The sequence below is a fragment of the Spermophilus citellus genome (genome assembly GCF_964194105.1).
Source record: "Spermophilus citellus genome assembly, chromosome: 9".
Lineage (NCBI taxonomy): Eukaryota > Metazoa > Chordata > Mammalia > Rodentia > Sciuridae > Spermophilus > Spermophilus citellus.
Genome location: NC_138191.1, coordinates 95,884,639 through 95,908,248, shown reverse-complemented (window position 1 = coordinate 95,908,248; position 23,610 = coordinate 95,884,639). Strand labels below are relative to the sequence as shown.

The 23,610-nt window shown below is 34.9% G+C and overlaps 1 protein-coding gene across 2 annotated transcripts in view; it reads right to left on the bottom strand.

Annotated features, from left to right (window-relative positions):
- Window positions 1–23,610, bottom strand: part of USP24 (ubiquitin specific peptidase 24) — a 140,929-nt gene that overhangs the window by 82,630 nt on the left and 34,689 nt on the right. For both annotated transcript variants that reach the window (XM_081305687.1, XM_081305688.1), the window contains exons 4-16: window positions 20,213–20,356; window positions 19,434–19,556; window positions 14,501–14,536; window positions 13,811–13,876; window positions 9,810–9,875; window positions 7,116–7,190; window positions 6,340–6,498; window positions 4,964–5,078; window positions 4,664–4,767; window positions 2,346–2,453; window positions 2,049–2,144; window positions 1,796–1,957; window positions 1,312–1,359 (exon numbers count right to left, since the gene is read on the bottom strand). In XM_081305687.1, the coding sequence (XP_081161813.1) occupies window positions 1,312–1,359; window positions 1,796–1,957; window positions 2,049–2,144; window positions 2,346–2,453; window positions 4,664–4,767; window positions 4,964–5,078; window positions 6,340–6,498; window positions 7,116–7,190; window positions 9,810–9,875; window positions 13,811–13,876; window positions 14,501–14,536; window positions 19,434–19,556; window positions 20,213–20,356 (1,302 nt within the window). The remainder of the gene's footprint in view (window positions 1–1,311; window positions 1,360–1,795; window positions 1,958–2,048; window positions 2,145–2,345; window positions 2,454–4,663; window positions 4,768–4,963; window positions 5,079–6,339; window positions 6,499–7,115; window positions 7,191–9,809; window positions 9,876–13,810; window positions 13,877–14,500; window positions 14,537–19,433; window positions 19,557–20,212; window positions 20,357–23,610) is intronic.

The following is a 23,610-nucleotide window of genomic DNA, read 5'->3' as shown; positions in this document are numbered from 1 at the left end:
AGGTTACTAAATCATTCGCATTACTGAGCTTAGAAAATCAGAAACATTTAAATTGTATCTGAGTAGAAAGACAGCAATGTTGTTGAGTTCAAGGAATAATTCCTTATGGCCCCAGCATTACTAGCTCCAGTTTGTGAATGTTTTTAAAAAGCTCTAAAACTAGATTATATGCAGAAAATTCACATGATCAAATTTCATTGTCAAAACACAAAACATGAGTTGACAATATGCTCAAGATGAAAATTTATGGCCAAGTACTTATGTGAAAAAAACCCCATTAAGTCACCAAAGCTTGTTAGCAAGACCTAAGAATCTCTGACTATACCAATGAAAATTAGGTAGCAAAATTCCAGATTTTTAAAAGAAATATCTTTGAAAATCAAGAATATGTTTGAAATACTGAGCCACTAGGTATTTTACAAAAAAATTTTAATAAAATGAAACCAAGAAAATGAAATCTCCCCCTTCCTGCCAACCCATACACAGTGTGGTCTGGGCAATCTGAGGATCTAAGAAGGAAGACAATACTGCTCTGATCAGGGCTGCGACAACCAAGAAAGCACATTGTACCGAGCTGGCTACTGTGATTACTCCTCTTACAGGAGAGACTGGAGTTAAGGACTAGAGCTGGAAGAGAGCTACGATCATCACTATTCTATCCACTAACCATCATTTCCAACCACTTTTCATACATTCACAGCAATCTAGAGGCCAGAAGGCCAGAGTCCGGAAGGGTAAGGCTTCTCTGGCCCCAGTCCCTCTTGTAGTCACCATCTAATTCTACCTTCTAAAATCAAACAACAGTACCAGGCACTCATTCAATGACTATCTGTGTAAGAAATTATTTTAGGGACACATCTGAATCAAACACCTGAAAACTACCATGTGCCAGCACTGAATGAACCTCCGTCTTCCCTTCTTTTTCTCTTATCTATGAATGTTTCTCCATTTTTCCCTTATGGAAGAAAAATGGGCATGATACTTACTTAGAATCAACTGTACATATTAAAATTGTGCATGTTTAAGTCTAATTTAAGAGGAAAAAACTAAGTTGAAAGTCATGATTTTTAAAAACACTATATAAAACTATGTAATTTCAATATAATCTTTAATGTTTTTCCCTTTAAGATTCAATAACTACTGAGCTTTAAATAATAATAATGCTTTAAAATAATAAAGGTCATAAATATCAAGTCTGTATGTAAACATTACTGAGAAAGACTAAAACACATTATAAAAATTGTGATGCAATTTATTAAATGATTATTGGATTAGTATACCTTTCAATTGGTTCCATCTGCAAATTCTTACCTTGAATCCATCCTTCTTGTTTTTTTCCAAACCTGACCATTCTCCAGGCTGAAAATTCATTTTAAGAGAAATATAAGTGATGTGGTAAAAGTAACACCTATAATTTCCCAATCTTGGATTCTAAGGTAAGAGCTTCCAGATAGGACATTTCATTTACTTAACTTAATAGGACTGCTTGGCTCTTATTACTCAGACAATACTGTTGTTCTTTTTTTGAGAGGGTGGGGTTGAGGAGAGGTTTACTTCTTGATTGAACTCAAGGGCACTCAAGCACTGAGCCATATCCCCAGCCCTATTTTGTATTTTATTTAGAGATAGGGTCTCACTGAGTTGCTTAGCACCTTGCTGTTGCTGAGGCTAGCTTTGAACTCGAGATCCTCCTGCCTCAGCCTCCCGAGCCGCTGGGATTACAAGTGTGTACCACCACGCCTGGTCTAACACTGTTGTTCTTACAACAAAAATTTGACCAAAGATAAAAACCAACCCTTTTAATATCTTCTATGCACTTAATGATGTAGCTCCTCTTGACTGCTTCCTTCACAGCATATGCATCACTAAGGATTGTCAGGTGCTCCTCCAAGGCTTGCTGAATGAGGCTACTGGGCAGGGTTGGAAGATGAGCCAGTTCCCAGAGGACGTCTAACACCTGTGATAATACCACTATGATGAGCCCGAGGATATGAAAGTAAAACTGCTTTAAGCATTTGTAGCTAGAAAAATCCATTTGATTCTCCTGCCTTTCCAGAAGTGGTCTCAAAGCGAGCTTCCCGACCTATTCGTCCAATCAGGCTCAACAGTTTCTGTCTTACTCTATCACTCTCAGTCTCCCAGCTCTGTGCAACAGAAAAGACAAGACATAGGAACTATTTCACAATCATATTGGAGAAATTAGAAAAAACTTTAAACTTTTTAAGCAAAAAAAAAAAAATTATAAACAAAAGGATATTTAAACACTGCTATTTTGGTGGGAACCTCAAAAGAGCTTAAAAACTTTAGGAAAACTTAACAGTAAGGAAATTCAACTGAACACATACCTTCTGAATGAGAACAAACAAATGATTAAGCTGATCTGAATTAAATTTCACAGCTGCAGCAGCAATAATAGTGTGAATGTTCTCGATCACGGTAGATGATTGTCCAGACTAGAAAACAGATGAGACAGACATATCAGAAATACTTAAGACCTAGAACTTAGAAACATCTGTCTTTTTCCTGGCAATTGACACAAGCTAAAGCAAAAATATAACAAAGATCAATGGACTCTAGTCTAATCAGCATTCACTTTCACAGTAATATTGGCAAAACTATTTTTTTAAAGAATTTTTTTAAATTTTATATATCTTTATTTTATTTTTTTTATGTAGTGTTGAGGATCGAACCCAGCGTCCTGCACATGCCAGGCGAGTGCGCTACCGCTTGAGCCACATCCCCAGCCATAAAAAACTATTATTAATGGTTATCATCTGACCTTATTTAAATACTCAGCAGCATTAAGTCTTTAAAAAGACAATGTGAAAAAAAAATGAGAATCAAGTTCTCCATCTGATACTCATTTTTAAGAGGAAATTAAATATTTTCTACTAGGTAAGAAACTGAAACTGATGAAAATTACAAGATAAATGTCCTCACTCTTAGCATTTTATAAATGATCTCAAGGGCCTCAATTGAGAGTATAAACTGCTTTGTTTTTCACTGTGCTCATAACAATTTTCTGACTTCACTTAATATTTATCCCGTGGGCAGTAGTCTGCATCAGAGCTGCAGGAGCCTACCGTTGACCTATGGTTGACACTCACTTTATAATCTCAATCACAGCCTGTTGTGCCTCAGTGTTCACCAGGTGAGGAACTTGAAAGGCAGGAGATATTTGTAGATTTAATTCTTTAATTTCCTTAATATCTACACCTATAGCTGTTCACTGAATGTAGCAGGGAAAAACAACATAGGCATCACGGTCTCCCATCTTCAAATTCACAAAAATCATATGAGGGTATTCAAACAAGTACAAGACATGGGAAATAAAATCTAAGGGATCTAGGACTGTGTTTTATTTCTACGCCTAACTTTCTACAGTTTGCTTCCTAATCCTGTGCTGGCAGCCTGCGGATCACACTCCGTAAAGTCCTCTCCCAGTATATTCCTATTATATTCTGCCAGTGAGGGGCAGTGCTGAGAGGTGAGAGGCAGGAGGAGGAAGGAGTGTTTCTCCTTCCTAGACTAGAAACACTGGTTTAGGATGAAAGTGAAAGCAGGGTGAGCTAGTACAGCAACAGATTCCAAAAGTGCTAGTGGAAGAAGCACCTGCGACAGTTCTTGCACTTGCAGTGAAAACACCTTCCAAGTAGTTTCCTCTCTCTGAGTTTAATACGTCTTCTTCCTTTTTTTCTTAAAACCTTTTTCACCTTAATAACACCTTTGTAAACAGTCTTGTAGTTCAATTTCCTGGCATAGTTTTTGTTTCCTAGATTGTGATGATACAGTGACTAAGTGGACACAATCAAGCTGAACTCCAGATTTCTTTCTGGCTTAGCAACTAGATGAGGATAACACTATTACTGAAAGAGACCGGAGAATAACTAGGTTTGGACGTGATGAATTTGAGATGTCAATGAGATACAAACTTGAAGGTGAAATTGTTATACATTTAGATATGTATAGTGGAACTCCAAGAAGAAAAATGAACTAGTGATATGATTCACAGTGTCAGCAGCATACAACTGAAGTCAAAGCCATAGGAGTTGATGAAACTGACTAATGAAAGCTTGTACACTGAAAAAAGGCTAAGAACTAAGGCTTGGGAAAATAAACCAAACCATTTAAAGGAAAAGTAGAAGAGAATAAAGGAGATTTAAGAAGGAACATCAGAAAAATAGAAAGGAAAACTAATAGTATGGACCATGACCAAAGTGAAGAAAAAAGAAAATGAAGGGCATGTTAGACTTGGTCACAGCTGCTCAGAGTCCAGATAAGGTGAGATCTGAAAGCTCAGTAATACTTATCTTATTTATTAGGATAATTGGGAAGATTATTAATTAACACTAATAAACAATGTAATAAAAAGAAAACGGGACTGATAAACAAGACTTACACCCATTCCTAGATCTCCATGAAGGTTTTTACTTTTTTAATTTTAAAAATAAGAAGATTAGATCAGTAGTTTGATATTCTTGTGACAAGTGGAATTCTTTTACATACACAATCTTAATAAAAACCTAAATATAAAACAGATTAGGTACAGCTGCTCTGGTTAAAATAAGACAGAGCTCCCATTTCCCTGCACATTTACCACCCTCCTCCCTCTCCTTAGATTAAATATGTCAGGAAAAGGCAAAAATAATTCTGATCAACCTACCTGTATCTTCCAAATTTTAGTCAGCTCATCTAAAGACAATTTACTGCCCAAGAGTTCAATAATTCCCTTTATACGATCACAGTACTGTGCTTGGTCTATGTTGCCTAATAAAAAATACGAGAGGAAGAGAGATGCAGTGACTCTTTAAATATGATTCTATTAATTCAAAGCAATTAATTAATTCAAAGCAGTTAAATTAATTAATTTAATAGTAAATTGCTAGATTATAAACAAAAATTTGTATCTTTTTAAATAATGTTAAATTATGTTAAGTAATTTTATCTTTTGAAAGCAACTTACCTTCCAGTGCAATTGACAGAACTGAGTTTTCTACCAGCCAGTCTAGCAATCTGTCTGTATCTATAGCATTCTTCACAGACTTAGATAAAGTGCTATCTTCTATCAGTTTGGTTACCTAAAAAGACAGGGTTATTGTGACTCAACACATCATCAAAGTCCTCTGGAATTCTTACAGTAATTAGCCAAAAAGTACCAAAAGCCATTTACTGGAAGTTTACAGATCACTATTTGTGATGTTTCTTTAAAAAGAACATAGAGGGGCTGGGGCTATGGCTCATCGTAGCACACTTGCCTGGCATGTGTGACGCACTAGGTTCAATTATCAGCACCATGTATAAATAAATAAAATAAAGGTCTCTCAACAACTAAAAAAAAAATTTTAAAACACACACACACACACACACACACACACACACACACACACACACACAAAACATAGAAGTTATTCTTACAGCACCCCTCCCTTGGACCACTGCTTACTGGATTAGAGATGAGAATCTAATCCAAACTTTGACCAGGGCATGTCCTCTAAATTTCACACATGTGACCAGAAAGAATATGTCAGCCCCCTGGTGATGGGAAGTGCAGGCTATGAAGCTCACACACTTCTTTCCCATGGCCATGTTCTCAAGATGTCACACTGCAGATACAGAGGCAATGAGGCCAATTGCTCAGAAAAGCAGAGACAAGACTTGGACAGGGTCCTGGCAGTACCAGGCCTCAAATTCTAGTTATTCACATGTTTTGGAAATTCAATCCTTTATTCAAGTGCAATAGCTAGTTTCCTTCCAATAAATTCTTCTTTTGGCCTGAGATAGTTCAACTAGAGTTTCTTCCACTTGCAGCCAAGAATCCTAATAAACCCAAAAGTGAACAAAAGACTGGATTATGACTGAACTGTATCAACTCTACTAAAACCAATTGTACTGTTTGAATGGATTTAATATGCTGTTTGCATGGATCTAATATGCTGTTTGCGTAGGAAGTTACAGAAAATTATTTCCACCAACACAGTTGTAGTCACTCTGCTTTTGTTCTAACATCAGTTAGAAGATCTGGTTTAAGTAAACCCATAAGTGAAATAAAATAAAAGGAACTGTCTGTTAGGGTAAAAAGTAAATCTCAAACCACATAATCTATGACATTACATCGTAGGAGGTGTCACAAAAACATTAAATAGTTCACAGAACAAATTATGAAAATAAAAAAGCCATCTTCTCATTTGTATTAACAATTATAAATACACACCATAATCATGGTTTCTTTATATGAGAAATTACTCTCTTCACCCAACATATTTTATATTAATAATAACAAGTTGGGCAGAACTTAAGGGGTCTGTGTTTTAAACTTTTAAGAATAAAAGCAAAACTTACTTCTTTGAGGGAATTCATTTTAGCACTAAAATGTGGTGATTTCAGCATGCGAAGCAGGATGTCAAGCCGAAGGTCATCCACAATTGTCACAAGATCCGGTTGGAAGCGCATGCAAAGTAATTTAATGGCAGATAGGAGCTCAGGGATGCTAACCAATCTCTTTTATTGAATAGAAACAAAAAAATAAAAATAAAAAAGGAATTGTAAAAACAGTTTGATCCCAATTCTCACAACACACACACACACACACACACACACACACACACACACTTTCTCTCTTTCTCTCTTTCTCATGAGTACAGGGTAACAATGATTTGGAGATATCTGATATTCTACAAAGCCAATTAACTGGATTTTGCTTCTAAACAAAAGTTAAGCAACTGGTGAATAGTAAAGGAAAGGGGATATTCTTAGGCGAAATTCAAAGCAGACAAATCATGTTAAATGCTAGATTTGCTTTGAACAACTCCAGAGAAGCTTTTAATGTTCCAAAACTCCTTTTACTTTACACCAATAATAATGCCATCAAAATCATGTTAGTAAAATTTGGAATGACATCACTTATTGAGAATACTATATTCATTCTATTGACTGAGATAACACTAACCTCTGGTGTTTCAAAATTAGCAATTTTTGAATCGGAAAACAAATTAATTTGATGTGAACTGTATCTGACCAGAATCCAAAGAGAAATGGCACAGGAACCTTGCCAAATCCTACCTCTGTTTCTGTGAACTAACCAGCACTATGGCCTACCTGGCTGAAGAGAGATTTACCTTGTCTTTGAGATCCTTCTCCTCAACACTCCGTACATCCTGTATTGTGGTAAGGATGACTGGATCTAGCATGGGCTGCAGAAATAAAATGCTAGTTAATAAGAACTCCTGAATCTGTCCAAAAGTGGAGAGAAGGTATTTTTCATTCACCATTCACAAAAGAGAGGGTACAATGGAGAATGTGAATTCTAGCTACCACTAATATTGCCCCAAGGAAACACATAGCTGACTTTGTGCCTCAGCTTTCTTTCTTTTTTTTAAATTTTCTTTTAGTTATAAATGGACACCATATCTTGATTTTGTTTATTTATTTGCATGTGGTGCTGAGGATTGAACCCAGTGCCTCATATGTGTGAGGCAAGTGCTCCACCACTGAGCCACAACCCCAGCCGGCTTTCTTAACACTCGAGGTAGAGTTCCTATTATTCTATTTTACAAGGGTGATTTGAAGAACTCAAGATGCATGAACTAACTTTAAGAACGTTAATCATAAGTATGTGTTATTTTTGTAATAAAGTAAATATTTTACATTTCATACTTTTAAAAATATACAGTTCACATAAAATGTTGTCATAAAAACTACTGTTGCTTATTGATATGAACGAGACCTATAGATGAGACTCATATGACACACTGTTCCAGAATGGTAACATGATCAGATAACTAAATAGTATTTGAGAAGTGGTATAATATTATCTAGAGCTAAATGACCACTTCTAAGATAATTTTTAAAACATAGCTAACGAGGAAAACAAAGTCATTATCTGGCTGTTAGGGACAAGAATATATTAGAACTGGATTATAATGACATCCATTATCCAGATAGAATTTCTTCATTTACACTTATGTACAGTAGTGGGCTGAGGGCTATTATGGTTAAGAGCTGAGTCAGTGTCTTATCAGTGTCTTGTCATGCCAGACCCTGTGTATTCCTCACTGCAACTCTGTGAGACAGGTATTACTATTATCACCATTCTGCAGATGAGGGAACAAGAGACGTATGTTAAATAAGTCTTTTAAAGTTATATAACTATCATGTAATAGAGACAACTATTAATTTGCATTCTGATATGAATTTATGGTTTAATGAATTTAGCTCTATATAATTAGGTATAATTAAAATAAAGATGAAAATAAAAATTAAGTTGCTAATTCATATATTTCTTACTTTTTAAAAAGTATATTATGCTTTTATAATATAAACATATATATCTACACACACATTCACACACACTCAATATGTGTATTATAGTTTCTAAAGTGCTTATTTATTTAGCTAGAATATTAGTACTCAATTCAGTTGCATGAAGCAATGTATGGTCAAATGCATTTCAAATCCAATCCTGAGCCTGATTATTAAAAAGTCAATTCTTTAAAGGTATTGTGTCAACTACAACTAAAAAATATTTTTAAAAAGTCAATCATTAAATTATTAACACTTATTATTAAGAAGTCAAATAATTTTGCCTGCTTATGTCTTAGTGTTTTAGCTACCCAGCTAATGGCATATACATGTGCCTCAACTGAAAGAACACTAAATGTTTCTAAATAGTATAAAAAATAAGGAAAATACATAGACAGCCAACCTATTTCACTTAAAATCTTACAGTATTCATGTGTGAAGCCCTGCCCCAACACCAAGAAAAAAAAAATTAACAGTATTATCTTGACATATAAAAGCATCACATTTAGAGATGGTAGAAATTTCTAGCACCCATCAAAAATATCACATATCCCTGATTAAAATGGCCCTAAGTAAATCTGACGTCAGAAAGAAACAGCACATATAAAAATATTACTCCCAAAGGACATGATGTTTTCAAAACTATTTACAGTGATTTTTTTAAAAAATCAAAATACAAGTTGTAGATTTTACAGACTTACTTACAAAGAAAACAACAAGCAGAGGTATATCAGTGAGACATTTTGTATAATAAAACTAATTAATTGAAATGGAAAGTAACAAGAAAGTATAATATGCCTTTAGGCATTAGGAAACTAAACACCCACAGTTTTGACTATTCTATGACCTATTCATTACAATTCTTCAGAGGTAGGAAGTCAAACGAGATGTGCTATAAAGCTGTTATTCATAAATGAGTGACTGTAGTAAGCAAGCCTTGCTGACTGTTCAAAACTGACCTAATGTAATGGCACTGAACCCCAAAACATTCCCATGAAGAGAACAGATAAAAAAATGGGAAAAAATTATTCGATAAAATGATTCTTTTAATGAATAAATAACATTCTCAAATGTTAGAGGTCTTCTATACTTTGAATTATTGAACATTTTTTATTATCTTCTGACATAATTTTTACTAGAACCACAGCTATTAAAAAAAAAAAAAAAAAAAAAGTTGGCCGCACATGGTGGGGCATGTCTGTAATCCCAGCGGCTTGGGAGGCTGACACAGAAGGATCCAGAGTTCAAAGCCAGCTTCAGCAACATGAGCTGCTAAGTAACACAGCAAAACCCTGCCTCTAAAAAAAAAAAATAACAAAACAGGGCTGGGAATGTAGCTCAGAGGTTGAGTGTCCCTGAGTTCAATCCCAGTACTCCCCACGCCCCCGCCCCCCAAAAAAAGTTGTTACTCTGTATTAAGCCCAATTCTGAAAACCTAATAAAAAGAAAGTGAAGACTGTTTGCATGTCTTGGATCACCTTGTGTAGTGATGTAAAATGCCTTAATCCTACCTGCACCACTGAGGGATTCAGGTACTCTGCACACACTCCTAAGGGTTGCACCAGTGCTGAGACGGCCTAGAAAAAACAGTGAAGATTAGAAAGAAATGTGAGAGGGTTTTTTCCTTTCAAAATTAAGCAAATCCCTTTTCATATATCTAAGAAAAATGTAAGCAGTGATTTGAGCAAGTTATGAACGAATGATTGGGTAAACTAAACAACGAAATGAATAGCAGCAAAATGAAGATATCTATTTAAATTATTAGAGAAATTCAATGTAATTTAAATCCGAATATGTCCATAAAACTTCCATGGAAGACTGGATGAAATCATTCTAAAATTCATACAGTAGAACACTAAAAAGATTTTTTTTGGAAGGTGGAGACAATAGTTGGGGGAAGAAGTGAAATATGGCTTTAACATAAACAATTTAAGGCTTCTTTGAAGGAAATTATAAACTTTACTATAAAATACATAATAAAAAAAGACCCAAATAAATGAGGAGATGCCATGTTTCTGAATGGGAAGTACCAGTACTATCAAAATGTCAAGTTTATTGTAAAAATAAATATAGAGACAAACTGATCCAAATATTTAATGCAATTCCAAACACGGCATCAGTGGAATTTTCTGTAGAACCAGACATGTTGACCTTATGCAGAAGAGTAAAAATATTAAAACAACCAAAATTTTAGAAAATTATATCAGGCAGAAGTGGCCCTACCAAAAATTAAAACAGTGGAGCAATAGCAAGAAAACGTTCAAAGTAGGAATGAATGCCCAGAACAGATAGATGTCCAGGAACAAATCCATATATGTGTGGGATTCTGATATATGATAATGCTCGAAAATAAAATGCTAAGGAGAAATCAATTAGTCAGTATAGAATCTTCAAACAATTTGTTATCTATTTGAAAGAATAAATTTTCTACCTTACACAGTATATAAAAATAAATTCTAAATGTTAAAAAGTTTTTTTAAAAAATAAAGCTACAAGTGTATAAAAAGAAAAAAAAAATACTTCTGCCAGGCATGGTGGCACATTCCTATAATCCACAGAAGGACTGCAAGTCTGAGGCCAGCCTGGGCAACTTAGTGAGACTCTGCCTCAACTTTAAAATTTGGAAAGGGTTGCAGATGTAGTTCAGTGGTGGTATACCACAGCCACTAGGTTCAATCCCAGTACCACAAAAAAGCCCTGAGGTACAGGAAAAGTTTAAGTAAAACTTTTAAGTCATAAGGGAAAATCAGATTATACAAAATATATAACTTCTGTATAGCAAAAGACACCATCAATAAAAATGAAGAGATGCAAAGTACTGGGCAAAAATATTTTACAAACACACAAATGGACACAGCATTGATAGGCCTAATATAAAAAAGAATTCCTAAAAAATAATAATATACACCACCTCAAAAAGACCTAAATAACAAGATCAATTTACAGAAGAAATACAAACAGCCAGTAATCACATGATGAAATGAGCAATTTCATGGGAAATCGAGTACTGCAAACAAAATACACTATTTTTTGTCCACTATATTAGAAAATTAAAAGATTGAAAATATTTAGCCCTATTAAGAATTTCATGAAACAGGGAACTGGGGTTATGGCTCAGTGGTACAGCACTTGCCTAGCATGTGTGAAGCACTGGGTTAGATTCTCAGCACTGCATATAAATAAATGAACAAAATAAAAGTCCATCAACGTTTAAAAACATATTTTAAAAAAAAAGAATATCATGAAATGGATTTGTTGGAGTACAGACTCATTGGTATAAGCTTTTATGGAAAGAAACTTTCCCAGTTACTAGGAAATCCTTTAGAAATAGTAGCACATGAATAGAAGTACATGAAGACCGACTTTTAAGAAATATTTTGTGTACTTGTAATAGCATCATGATATACTCTTTGCAGAAGTATGCTACAGTCATTACACTGTTGTTACTAACCTAGAATCATCTCCATGATATAATGCTAAATGAGAAATAAAATATACAAGTAGGTATAACATGATTTCAATTTAGTTTTTTATTATTTTACTTCTTGTTGTTGTTGTTTTGTTTGGGGGGATTGAAACCATGGGAACTTTATCACTGAGCCATCCCTAGTCCTTTTTGTTTTTCGAATTTTGAGACAGAGTCTTGCTAAGTTTTGGAGGACTTTGCTAAATTGCTGAGGCTGGCCTCGAACTTTTGATCCTTCTGCCTCAGCTTCCTGAATCACTGGGATTACATGCATGTGGCACCAAGCTGGCCCAATTTAATTTTAATGAGAAAGAAACAACACATGTAGATTTATATAATTTAAGAAAAGGTCAGAAAGATTATATATTAAATGGGTAATCATTACCCAGAAGATGGATAGGTGTGTGTGTGTGTGTGGGGGGGCAATGGTGTGGAAGGACAGGCAACTTTAATTTCTTGCTTTGTACACCCATTTTAAACTGGTGGGATTCTGAGTGATAATTTTTCCCCCAATATTTGCCAAATTAAAAAAAATGTGATTTGCACTCACTGTTATAATATGGCCTACATTTATTCTGGGACACAGCCACCTTCTTAATTGGTCAGAAATCTGATATTTACCATGAATTTTAATTATACTTGTTTATTAAAATGAGAATTTCAACCTTTGGAACTCTTTGTCTGGTGCCTGAGTTTTACCATCTTTTCCATACCAGCTAGACAATAAAATTCTACATCAACTGTAGTCAACAATACAACTGTTCTGAAAAACATCTGACCTAAAGGGAAATTTTTGGAATTATCACAACACCAACAACAATGAAGGATAAAGCCATAATCCTAAGTATCCACCCTTAAAAAATTTTCATTCAGGTACAGTAGAAATTTGGACCTGCTCTGGTTTTGATGTGTTTTTAAATAAATTGAATCTACAGAAAATTACTAATTGTTTAAACATTTTTCAGAAATAAACTTAATTTGTTATATTTCCCAATGTCCCAAAAGACCAGTTCTTGAGAAACAAACTAAATAAAAAGCCTGTTCCCTAAAGAGATTTTTCTGCTTTGTTTTTAAAATCACTATCTATTATTTTCCATGTCAATAAACTCCTTTCCAATATACTTGATATATTCAATGGGGATCAAAATGAGAGTCCAACAGCTTAAGTAACTCCCAGGACAGGCAGAAGAGGCTCCCTGGACAGTTAATGATCTGGCAGATACCTCATTTTTAAAGATAAACATGGGTGGCATGAAAGGGTCAGTCTACTATCACACTGTCAAGTCTCTTTCCTGACCAATGTTACACCCTCATGCAAAGAAGGATCAGAGAAGTCAATGAGTCATGATTCCACAGAAATAACGGCTACTCTAAGCACAATATGTAACATTCAGGTATATTACTTTACTACATCATTTTCTACATTGATCAAATTATGGTAACTAGCACGGGGTTTTATCCATGACAAATAACTGAATGATTAACTAGAATAAAGGGTTCTTAGCTGCATTGAGGTCAGCAGTCTGTGAAAAATTATTCTCCTTACTATAAAGTGATATTCTTTAAGAAAATAAAGTTGACATGAAAAACTAATGGTACTGCACATGAGGGATCATGTGAAGTTCCTATGTTATGGTATACTGTTATCTGTTAAGTTTCTGTAACACCAAAAAGCCTGAACAACCTTGCTAAAATATTTTTATTTGTACTAATCCTATGAAATAAATTCTGATTCATATGATCATTTAGCAGTCACAAAATTGTTATGCACATATATATTGCCACATATAGCACCTATTAAACAGCAAGATAATTTCATATAGCAATCACAAATTGAGAGAAAAATGCCATAGGCAAAGGGGAAATAGTGAGGTAAAAAACACAAACAGCCTACATGTAAATTTGGTTATGACTATATTTCTTTGGTTATCAGAACCATGGAATTTGCTCCTCTCAGGATTAACTTTTAACAGACGGTGCCCGTGGTCGTATACCAACCCAAATAAAGTAAAGGTGCACACTGAGCGCACACATAGTTTAACTCACCCCAAGTTCTATGTCTTCTGAATGGAGTTTGGCTTGGATTGCTGCAAAGCCACCTAATTCTCCAAACTGACAAGAAAACAGGCACAAATTAACTTTGAAACATTACATGTTAATAATTTAAGGTAGGAACTAAGGCTAATATTTTACTTTCGCTGTGCTCTATACTACTGGTCTTAAGAGTTATGACAAAAGTAACTCAAATTCTCCTAGAGATACTGCCAAAGACATGCTAAGTCCAAAAGCTGAGGTTCCTTGTATACACTGTACATACAAAAAGAAGAAACTACAAAACATATCCCTTTGGGAAAACATTATTCTTTGTAGCTGTCATTTGCTTAAAATATTGCAATTGGAAAACTTCATTAGAAAATGGGAAATAAAATATATGACCACTGCTCTTGTTTGGATCTGAAATGTCCAAAATCTCTTCACTGGTCCCCAATGAAGCAATGTTCAGGGGTGGGGCTTTGGAGAAATTATTGGATTGTGAGGGCTCTGACCGCATCAATGGACTAATCCACTGATGAATTCATGACTGAATAACCTATAGAGGGAATAGGGTCCTGGGAGGGGAGCATGGACTATATCATATCTGCAACCCTTCCCTTCCTTTTTCTCTATTTCTCTCTGTTGTTTTTCATGGGTACTGCAACAAAAGCTAACACAATCATATTAATAAAAGTTGTATACCTTATTTACCAAATCCACAACCCATCCATGAGGTTCCTATAAGAAAAGAAAAGAAAAATTGAAATGCTAACATAAAAGCTTCCACATTAACCCTTGTATTTCTTTTCTAAATGAAGTCAGAGGAAAAATCATTAAAATCTGAAAAATACTTTGAAAGTTTGTCCATTGGTTTCTTTTGAAATTACTATATAAAATTTTTAAAGTGTCTAAGTCTGAATTTGATAGAATTGCCACAATGTGGAGCATTTATCCATAAATACATTCATGTGTTTTGGGAAGCCAAGGTCAGATTTTTTTAAATTTATTTATTTATTCTAATTCATTATACATGACAGCAGAATGCCCAAGATCAGCTGGTTAAGCTCTCCAAAGAATATGATGACTTAAATTCTCTAATAAGAAAGTTATAATTTAGAAATTGAGAATTAATTATTTACCCAAAGAATAAATAATCAGGAATCAAGAGATTAAAATTTTAGTCCCAACTGAATCATTAATACCCTTAAGCAAGCTTTCTTCTCCTTTTCTTTCCTTTCCCTGTTTACATTTCTAGGTGCTGAATACAGAACCAAGTAACTAAGCAGAGATGCGATACCTGCTTGCATTGAGTGCATATTCTAGTAGGGTCAATAAAATAAGAAAATCTACTTATAGAAGATAATTGGGATTGTGTTAAGTCCTATAAAAGGGAAAACAAAAGGTCCTCCACTGAAAAAACCAAACTAGCCTACTCTATTCAGGGTAGTGATTATAAAAGACCTCTACGAGGTTGGAACCTCAAGAATGACATAGATGTGGCCATTTAAAGAACAGTCCAGACAGAGAGTCTGAAATGGCAAAGATTTTGGTGTGGAAAGGAAGAAAAGACTACTGTGTTTGAAAAACCAAGAGAAAACTCTCCCACCTGGGACACAATGAGCCAGGGGAAGCAGCAATGATAAAGCTGTAGACAAAAGCAAAGGCCAGATCATGCAGAAACTTGCAAGCTGTGATCATAAGGAGAGGGACTGAAGAGAATGTTTTATTTTAAGAAGATTACTCTTACAGTTCTGTTCAGAACATAATGGAAGAACAAGAAGCAGACAAAACCAGGTGGAAGAACAGTGCTGTGACTAGACAGTATATGGTGGTGTGTGGAACAGGACCCTGGCAGAAGTTGGGGGAGAAATCACTGGAATTATAATAGAGATAAAGAACTTAGACATGGGGAGTAAGAAAAAAGGGATGAATCATGGTCACCTCCTGTGTTTTTGGCTTGGACATGGATGTAGATGACAATGTTATTTACTGAGAGAAGTTGGAGAGACAAAATGAAGTTCCACTTAGGCACACTAAATTTGAGATCTCTGTGTGTGGCAACCAAGAAGAGGAGATGGTTGACTCAAGTCTGGTGTGCTCAGAGAGGAGGTTTGGCCCTGACAGATATAAGTTGGAGAACCACCAACACAGAGACGACATTTAAATCCATGAAAATGGAAGACGTTTCTTAGAGGAAGTGTAGTGAAGGAAGACAGGAAGGTCTGGCTCAAAGCCAGATAGTGGGAAAGGAACAAACAAAGGCAATGTGGCTTATGGACAGGCAGAAAAGCAAGAGACTGGAATGTCCTGAAAGTCACCCAAGAAAAACAGTCAAGAAGGAAGAACTGTGACCAACGTTGTGTGTGGGGTTGAGAAGATTCCTCCCAATTTCAAAACCTGGAGGAATGACTTCAGTGGATGTGGGAAAAGAAGATGGAAAGCTCTGAAGAATTAATGGGGACTTAAATCTGGTTACTCTAACAAACTCTCCAACTGAAAATAACACCACTAGATAAAAACATTAAAATTTTCTTCCCTTCAATATTGGGGATTAAACCTAGGACTTTGTGCATGCTAGGCAATTATTCTACCACTGAACTACATTCCCAACTCTTTTCTTCTTTAAATATAAATTTTATTTTGAGACAGGATTTTATTAAGTTGCCCAGATTGACCTTGAAATTGTGAGCCTCCTGCCTTTACTTCCTGAGTAGCTGGAATTGCAGGTGTGCGCCACTATACCTGGCTTAAAGAAATAATCTTTTAAAACACTTGCTAGTTTGACAACAGATAGCTGGGAAGTTAAAACAAGGAGAAAGCAGGAATCCTGTGAGGTCAGACTGTCACTGAAACCAGCTTTTATCCCACAGGTATCTGGGGAAATCTGGTGATCTGAACTTCCAACTTCATGAGAAATAGGACAGCCAAGGTGGCGGCAAGGAGACTCGGGATTGTCATCTAAAGCTAGAACCTAGAGGGCCATATCCACAATGTAAGATGAAAAGAAACACCTGCAGAAAAAAAGCAAGGAAGCCTGCCTACTCTTGACTTTGGGACTGATTGGAGAGGAGAACAAAATTCAAGAATCTGTAACCACAGAAGTGCCCTCATATGGCTTTGCTGCTCAAATTCCCACTGAATCTGTCATCTGAAAAACCTTACTATTTACAATTTGAGAAGTCTATAAGTCTGTGTTTTGATGAAAACCAAAATGTTTTCTAAAGTAGTCCCAGACTGTAGTGCTTCCAGGCAGCTGAAAGAAGTACATGTAAATCCTTTTTGGAGGAAAAGAGCTTTTAACTCAAGCCTCAAAAAAATCCCCGCCCCCTAGATTAAATTCTAAGAAACACAAGTTTACAGAAAAACAAATAAGTATATTTACACACACAGAACAAGTGAGTAAAAGTCAGAACGAGATCTTTAGATATTAGACACAAAATATACTAAGCATTAAACAAACTGCAGGTTGAAAATGAGTCAAGAACATGGTAAAATGAAAAGTGACCGAACAGTCAAAAAGAACCAACAGAATTTATATAAATAAAAACATAGGAACTGAAGTTAAATAAATAAATAAGTTAAATAGATTAAATACAATTTTTTAAAAAAAGCAGTAACCTGGGCTATGGATCTAGGAAAAAAAAACTGATCACAAATATAGCACAGAATGATACAGTCAAATTAAAGCTCCAGAGAAATAGAGACTAATGGGAAAGAGGCAATATTTTAACAGAAGATGGTTGAGAAATTAATAGAATTGATGCAAGATACTAATCCTTAAATTCAGAAGCCCAATGAATGCAAAGTAAAACAAAAACAATATGTCAGTCAATTGCATAAAAATCAAATTGACAAACATCAAAGAGAAAGAAAAGATTTCAAAATACACCTAGGGAAGAACAATAGATGACGGGAAGTTATCTTGGGAAACATGCTAAGGTCTTTATGCACATACACATATACTGAGTTTTAAGTTTTATTTAGTGAATAAATTAAAAATTTAGGGTAACCAATGAAAGAATGACTGGGGGGGACACCCTAGATTCTTTTTGAGTTATGGATGTAAAGGGGAGCAGAGAATCATGCTGAGGCTATGCTATTAAGGGCAGAATATTTAAAGATCAGAGCATGTTGCATACATGGGAATGATCCAATAGTGAGGAAAAGATTGAGGATAACAAGGAACAGAAAAGCTGAGGAGCAAAATAGTTTAGAAGGCAAGAGGACAGGGGATCTAGGACCTTGGTAGGAGAGAGAATTTTTCTGTGGTAATAAGAGGAATATAAGATTGATTTTTTTTGTTCTCAGGTTGTGGCACATGGGAGCTAAAGGGAAGAAGGAACTTCTGCTGAGTACTTACTATGAGGAACCATTAGGTTCAGTGTTTCTATATCCATTTGTCATTTAATCCTTACATCAAACTTGAAGAGAAGAGACTACAATATTTTGGGGAGTCAGTACAGTTAAAGAAAGCCAACTCTGGAGCTGGGTTGCATGAGTTCTTCTTATGACCAGGCAATTGGGCTTGAGCAAATATATAAACTTTGTCTTAGTTTCACATATATGGAAAGAGGGTAAAAATAGCATCTAACTCCTAAAGAGTTATTATGGAGATTAAATCCCAAGTCCATATTCACTGCCCTCAGACTCAGCTGTTAACTCTTCTCTAGAGTATTGTCTGACCCACCAATGTGGCAATAACCACTCCCTCCTCTGAATTCTATACACAGTATATTTTATTCTAATTGCAACTACTCTTAATTATACTATATTTTTTTGTTCTCGTATTCTCTCTGCTATATTACAGCTAAGGATCTTGTCTTTATATTATATACTGGTTTATATTTATATCTCCCAAACCTAGAATAATGCCAGACACACAGTAAATGTTCAATAAATGGGCACTGAACTAAACCCTGCTTCTAATAAAGCAGCGGGCGAGTTTCTTATCAACATACAAACTTCTTTAAACTGTTTCTCAAAAATCAAACAGTGTTTGAATTAAAGGACTATTTAGATTACATACTTGTTGTGGGTATAAAATTATAGGCACACTACAGACCTTTCAGTATAAAAAAGAAATGCTGCTTCTGGGTCTAAAAAAGCAAACTTTAATGCTTATGGAATTTGAGAGCCTTATATGAGACTAACTACTACATTATTGTTTTAGTTATAATTAGTTACTTCAAGCCATCAAATGCTTTAGTCTCTCAAATATCTCTGCTGGGAAACCAATTTAAAAAAAGTTCTGGGGGCTGGGGTTATGGCTCAGCAGTAGAATGCTTGCCTAATATGTTCGAGGCCCTGGGTTTGATTCTCAGCACCACATACAAATCAATAAACTAAAGGTATTGTGTCCAACTACAACTAAAAAATAAATATTAAAAAAAAAAGTTCTGATAATCTAATAGAGTACTACTTTACCAAATATAAGTTTAAATGTATAAAATTATTCATGATATAGTAAACAACCATGTAATATCTGAATAAATTTTAATTTTATGAACTATATGAAATATTTATAATTTTTCATAATTATTTTTATTCTTCCATGTAAATTATCATTTTTACAGCACAGAAAATACTTTTCAAGTATTTCTCTATAAAAAGAACTATGAAACACAATTATATTTACCTTTTGGAAAGCAGACACGGGTGAAATAGCAAACATATTTCCCTCTCCAAACACTTCTGCCCAATTCCTTTGTGACACTTTCATTCTGTTTTTAAAGTGGTATTCATTATCGGGATTGAAAGCCTAGATTCAAAGAGAATGGAGAAATGTTATTATTTATTTCAATAGCAACACATTAGCATTAGAAAGAAGTAAGTCTTGGATTCCTTCATTAATGGAAACTTTCAAGAACACTAACAAAGCACACACCATGGCTGGTGCAGGGGAGCAGAACACTGGGTTGGTAACTCCCTTGCCCTGCTCCTGTTCACTGGAGGAGGGGTGCACAACAGAGAAGAAGTCTGACTCCAGACAAGGCAGTGCCAATGTCCCAGAAGCACTCGGGCTGCCACAGGCAGAGCTGGGCCACAGAGGAAGTTAGGAGGGGAACGCATGAGCTGGGGGAAAAGCCAGAAAGCAAAAGACAGAAACACATGCATTTAAGATGTGCATAGTCAGGGAAAGGATGGGGAAACTATTTAATCATTCTATGAGCTAAAAACTCCATTAAAAAATAATTTTTAAAAACTCCATTAAAAACAGAAAAGCATTTCTTTCAAATTAAACACACGATTGTTGCTCTACTTTTTTAAAATAAAAAACAAGGACTCTCAGAGCTAAGTTAATATCTTCAAGGATAAAATCATTTTTATTCATTATTAGATAATTACAAGCCAAAGAACATCAAGTATCTTAAACAAAATCAGAACATAAAGTACTTCATTCTAGAGATACTATACCATTGTAAGCACACCCAGGAGACCAATGGGAATTGGATCTTGTTTTATTCTCTCTGCAACCAGTTCTATTAATAGCATCAACATGTTGTAGATTCCTTCGTGAATTTCAGTACCCCACTTGTGAACAGCACTTGATGTCAGGAGCTACAAAAACATAAAGAGTAGTCTAGAGTCTAACTTGAAAAAAGAAAATAAATTTACAGTTTATCAGGTCAATTTCAAATAATCAAAAGATTATGACCACAATACTTTCTTTTATGCACATGACTCAATTTAATAGGATCCACAGCTGTAGGCCATCTACTTGTTCCTTTAATTCAAAGTCAACACAGGTTTGTTTTTTAATTTTATTGCCCTTACATGAAAACAGTTTATTTAAAAGATAATTTTTATTTGCTCCTATATTTTTCATTATTACTATGGGATGTCCAGTGGTACAGACCAAATAAAAACAGATATTACTGTTTTCTAGTTGTATGGCCATGAACAAATTTGCCTGGGCTCTCAGGGTCTCAGTTTTCATATTTAATGAGGGAGAATTCCTGCCCTCTTCAAACAGATATAACCAGGACTGAGATATAACAAACATGAAGGCATTTTATAAATATTAAACCACTGTTATTGTATCTTGATAGTTGGATGTTAATATTAATATTTTAGAATCCAATCCAAACTATATATTTCATGGATTCTAATGTGCATAATGTTTTCACATTTTCCAACATCTCAGAAGTAGGCCTCTATCTTACCACCTATTGACAATAGGACTCTAAATGTGAACAAATTTTAGAAATGCCTAACTAATTTATTTTGCACTTTTTTTTTTTTTTTTTTTGGTGATGGTGAGGTGGGGTACCAGGGATTGAACTCAGGGGTACTCGACCACTGAGCTACATCCCAGTCCTAATTTTATTTAGAGACAGGTTCCCACTGAGTTGCATAGTGCCTCACTTTTGCTAAGGCTAGCTTTGAACTTGAGGTCCTCCTGCCTTAGCCTCCTGAGCAGCTGGAATTATAGGCATGCAACACCACGCCCCACCTTTTTTTTTTCTATTTGGTATAAGTGGTATTTAACTTTTTAAATGTTTAAGCAAATCTAAAATAGCTATAAGTGACAAAATACTTGAGCACTATTTACTATGTAACTATTTTTCTTAAATATAAACATCAAATATAAAATAGCGGTACATCTTAAAATAAAACAGCTTCTTAAATTTCTTAAAAAGGAGAGAAACTGGATTTCTCCAATCTTCAGTCTTCTAGTACTGTGGCAGTCTAACTCAGGAAAAACTGTTGGAACAGGAAACGAGAAATCACAGAATTTCACTTGATCTGATATGGTGGTTTCATGTTTTTTGTTAAGATTTCCCTTGAGAGGAAAAATACTGTGCAATAAAAATCTCTTCTTGATCATATTGAGAACTTCTTAAAAAGAATAGTCTGACAGAGAACAAACTTCAGTAGACACAGAGAGAAATCTTAGTTCAAGATTTTCTAAAAACCACTCACTGCACTATATGCTCAAATGAGTAAAAATACTAAGATTAATTTTATATAAAACAGTGAGTTCTTACTTTTTACAAAAAAAATTTTGACTACATATTCCTCCTATATTTAAAAATTAAATAACAAAACCAAATGAAATAGAGATTAACAATGAAAAAGTTCATGAGGTTACCAAATAAAAATGTCTGTGAATTATGCACCCTTCCTCTGCTATCATCTCATTTGTTTGTTTTTCACTTTGAAAATGCAGTTCTGACTACCTTCTGGGAGAGGTAGGGAAAGGCAGGCAGCACCACTCTGTGTTGAGGCAGACAAGGTTTAAACATGATGATGCTCTACAGCCAAATTTAGATGATTGTCTCTGCCTGAATATACTAGCAAGAATCCAGGTTGGCCTGAAGGTGAAAAAGTGAAGAATGTAGAAATAACAAGCTCCTTTTGTGCCCCTCATCCATGCACTCACTTATTATTCATATCCTTACTTCTAAAAAAAATATGAGAAATCTTGTAAGAAAAGCCTGGTGATGAGGGGAGAGAGACAGTTAACATACCAGAAAATACAGCTAAAGGAAATCATACCAATTATATTAAATCCTACTGAGTTTTTTCCAGCAGCCAAGCCTAAAGGCACACAAAATTCTGTAGCTCTTCTGACTTAATGAAACAAAGTGTGCCTAATTGATGGGGAGGAGAGAACCTTAGGAGCTCTAAGCTGTAAGAGAATTTAACATTCTTACATTAACAAAACTGAATTGCATAATGCAGCATTGCTTTGAGATTTAGTTTTACAGAAAACAACTGACCAACCATTTGACCGGTTCATCATACTACTACAGTAGCTGAGGACTCTGCAGAGTATCTCTGTATAGGGGTAAAGAGAAATACTCCAAATAAGCAATGTGCTGGTGAACTGACCTAATACAGGGTTTTCTGGAGATCCTCAACCCAAAGGTCCTTTTCTTGCACTAAAATAATTTCTTTTTTCATAACTGCAAATAAACTTGTATTTTCTTTGTCCATAAATTCATGCATATGATATGTGTCACAGTATGTTACATTATAGTCTGCTACTTTTTAAAACTACTATTATTAAGAGAATTGCTTCAATTTTTAAATTATTTTAAACTACATATAGGTATATATAAATCCACCTAAAATGAAAATAAATCTTGATCTTATAGAATCTCAGCCAAAATGACAATTTAAAATTTTCTCTTATTTTTCAAAGATGAAGATACTTTTGTTCCTGAAATTAATTTTGTTAGTTTTTAAACCTGAATCAAGGGAGATCTGTCTACCAAAACTGAGATGGGAATAATCATTTGCAAATGATAATTTGTTTCACTCAGTTTTAAGATAAACACAAACTTTACCCATCTGTAGTTCTACTGACTTACTTGCATATGGGACAAAAACAGATGTCAAAATTCAGCAGCACAAAACATCAAGAGACTCATTCATTCATTCATTCATTCATTCAACCATGACTACCGAGCTCTATCTATAAGCTAGGCCCTTGGTTATCCTCTACTGGGGAAAATAGCAGGGTCTATGACAGACATAGTCTCTACTCTTGTGAGGATTCAAGACTCATGTTCTGAAATGGGAATCAGGCTGAGTCAGACTGCTTTTAGAAATGCATTCCTGTAATCTATTCCCATTTTAAAAGGGACTGCTAAGAGATATGATCAGAAAGGGAGCATATCACTCTGGTTCTGACAGAGATGCTGCCATATGCATGCCATTTCGTCAGGAAAGATACCTAACCTAGTCAAACTTTCAGTAGTTTAAAAACATCTCCACCAAATGTCTCATAAAATAAGCAGCATAAAGTGACTCATATTTTGTTAAATGAATAATAATCTAAGTGCCATAATCCTTAGTTTACCAAG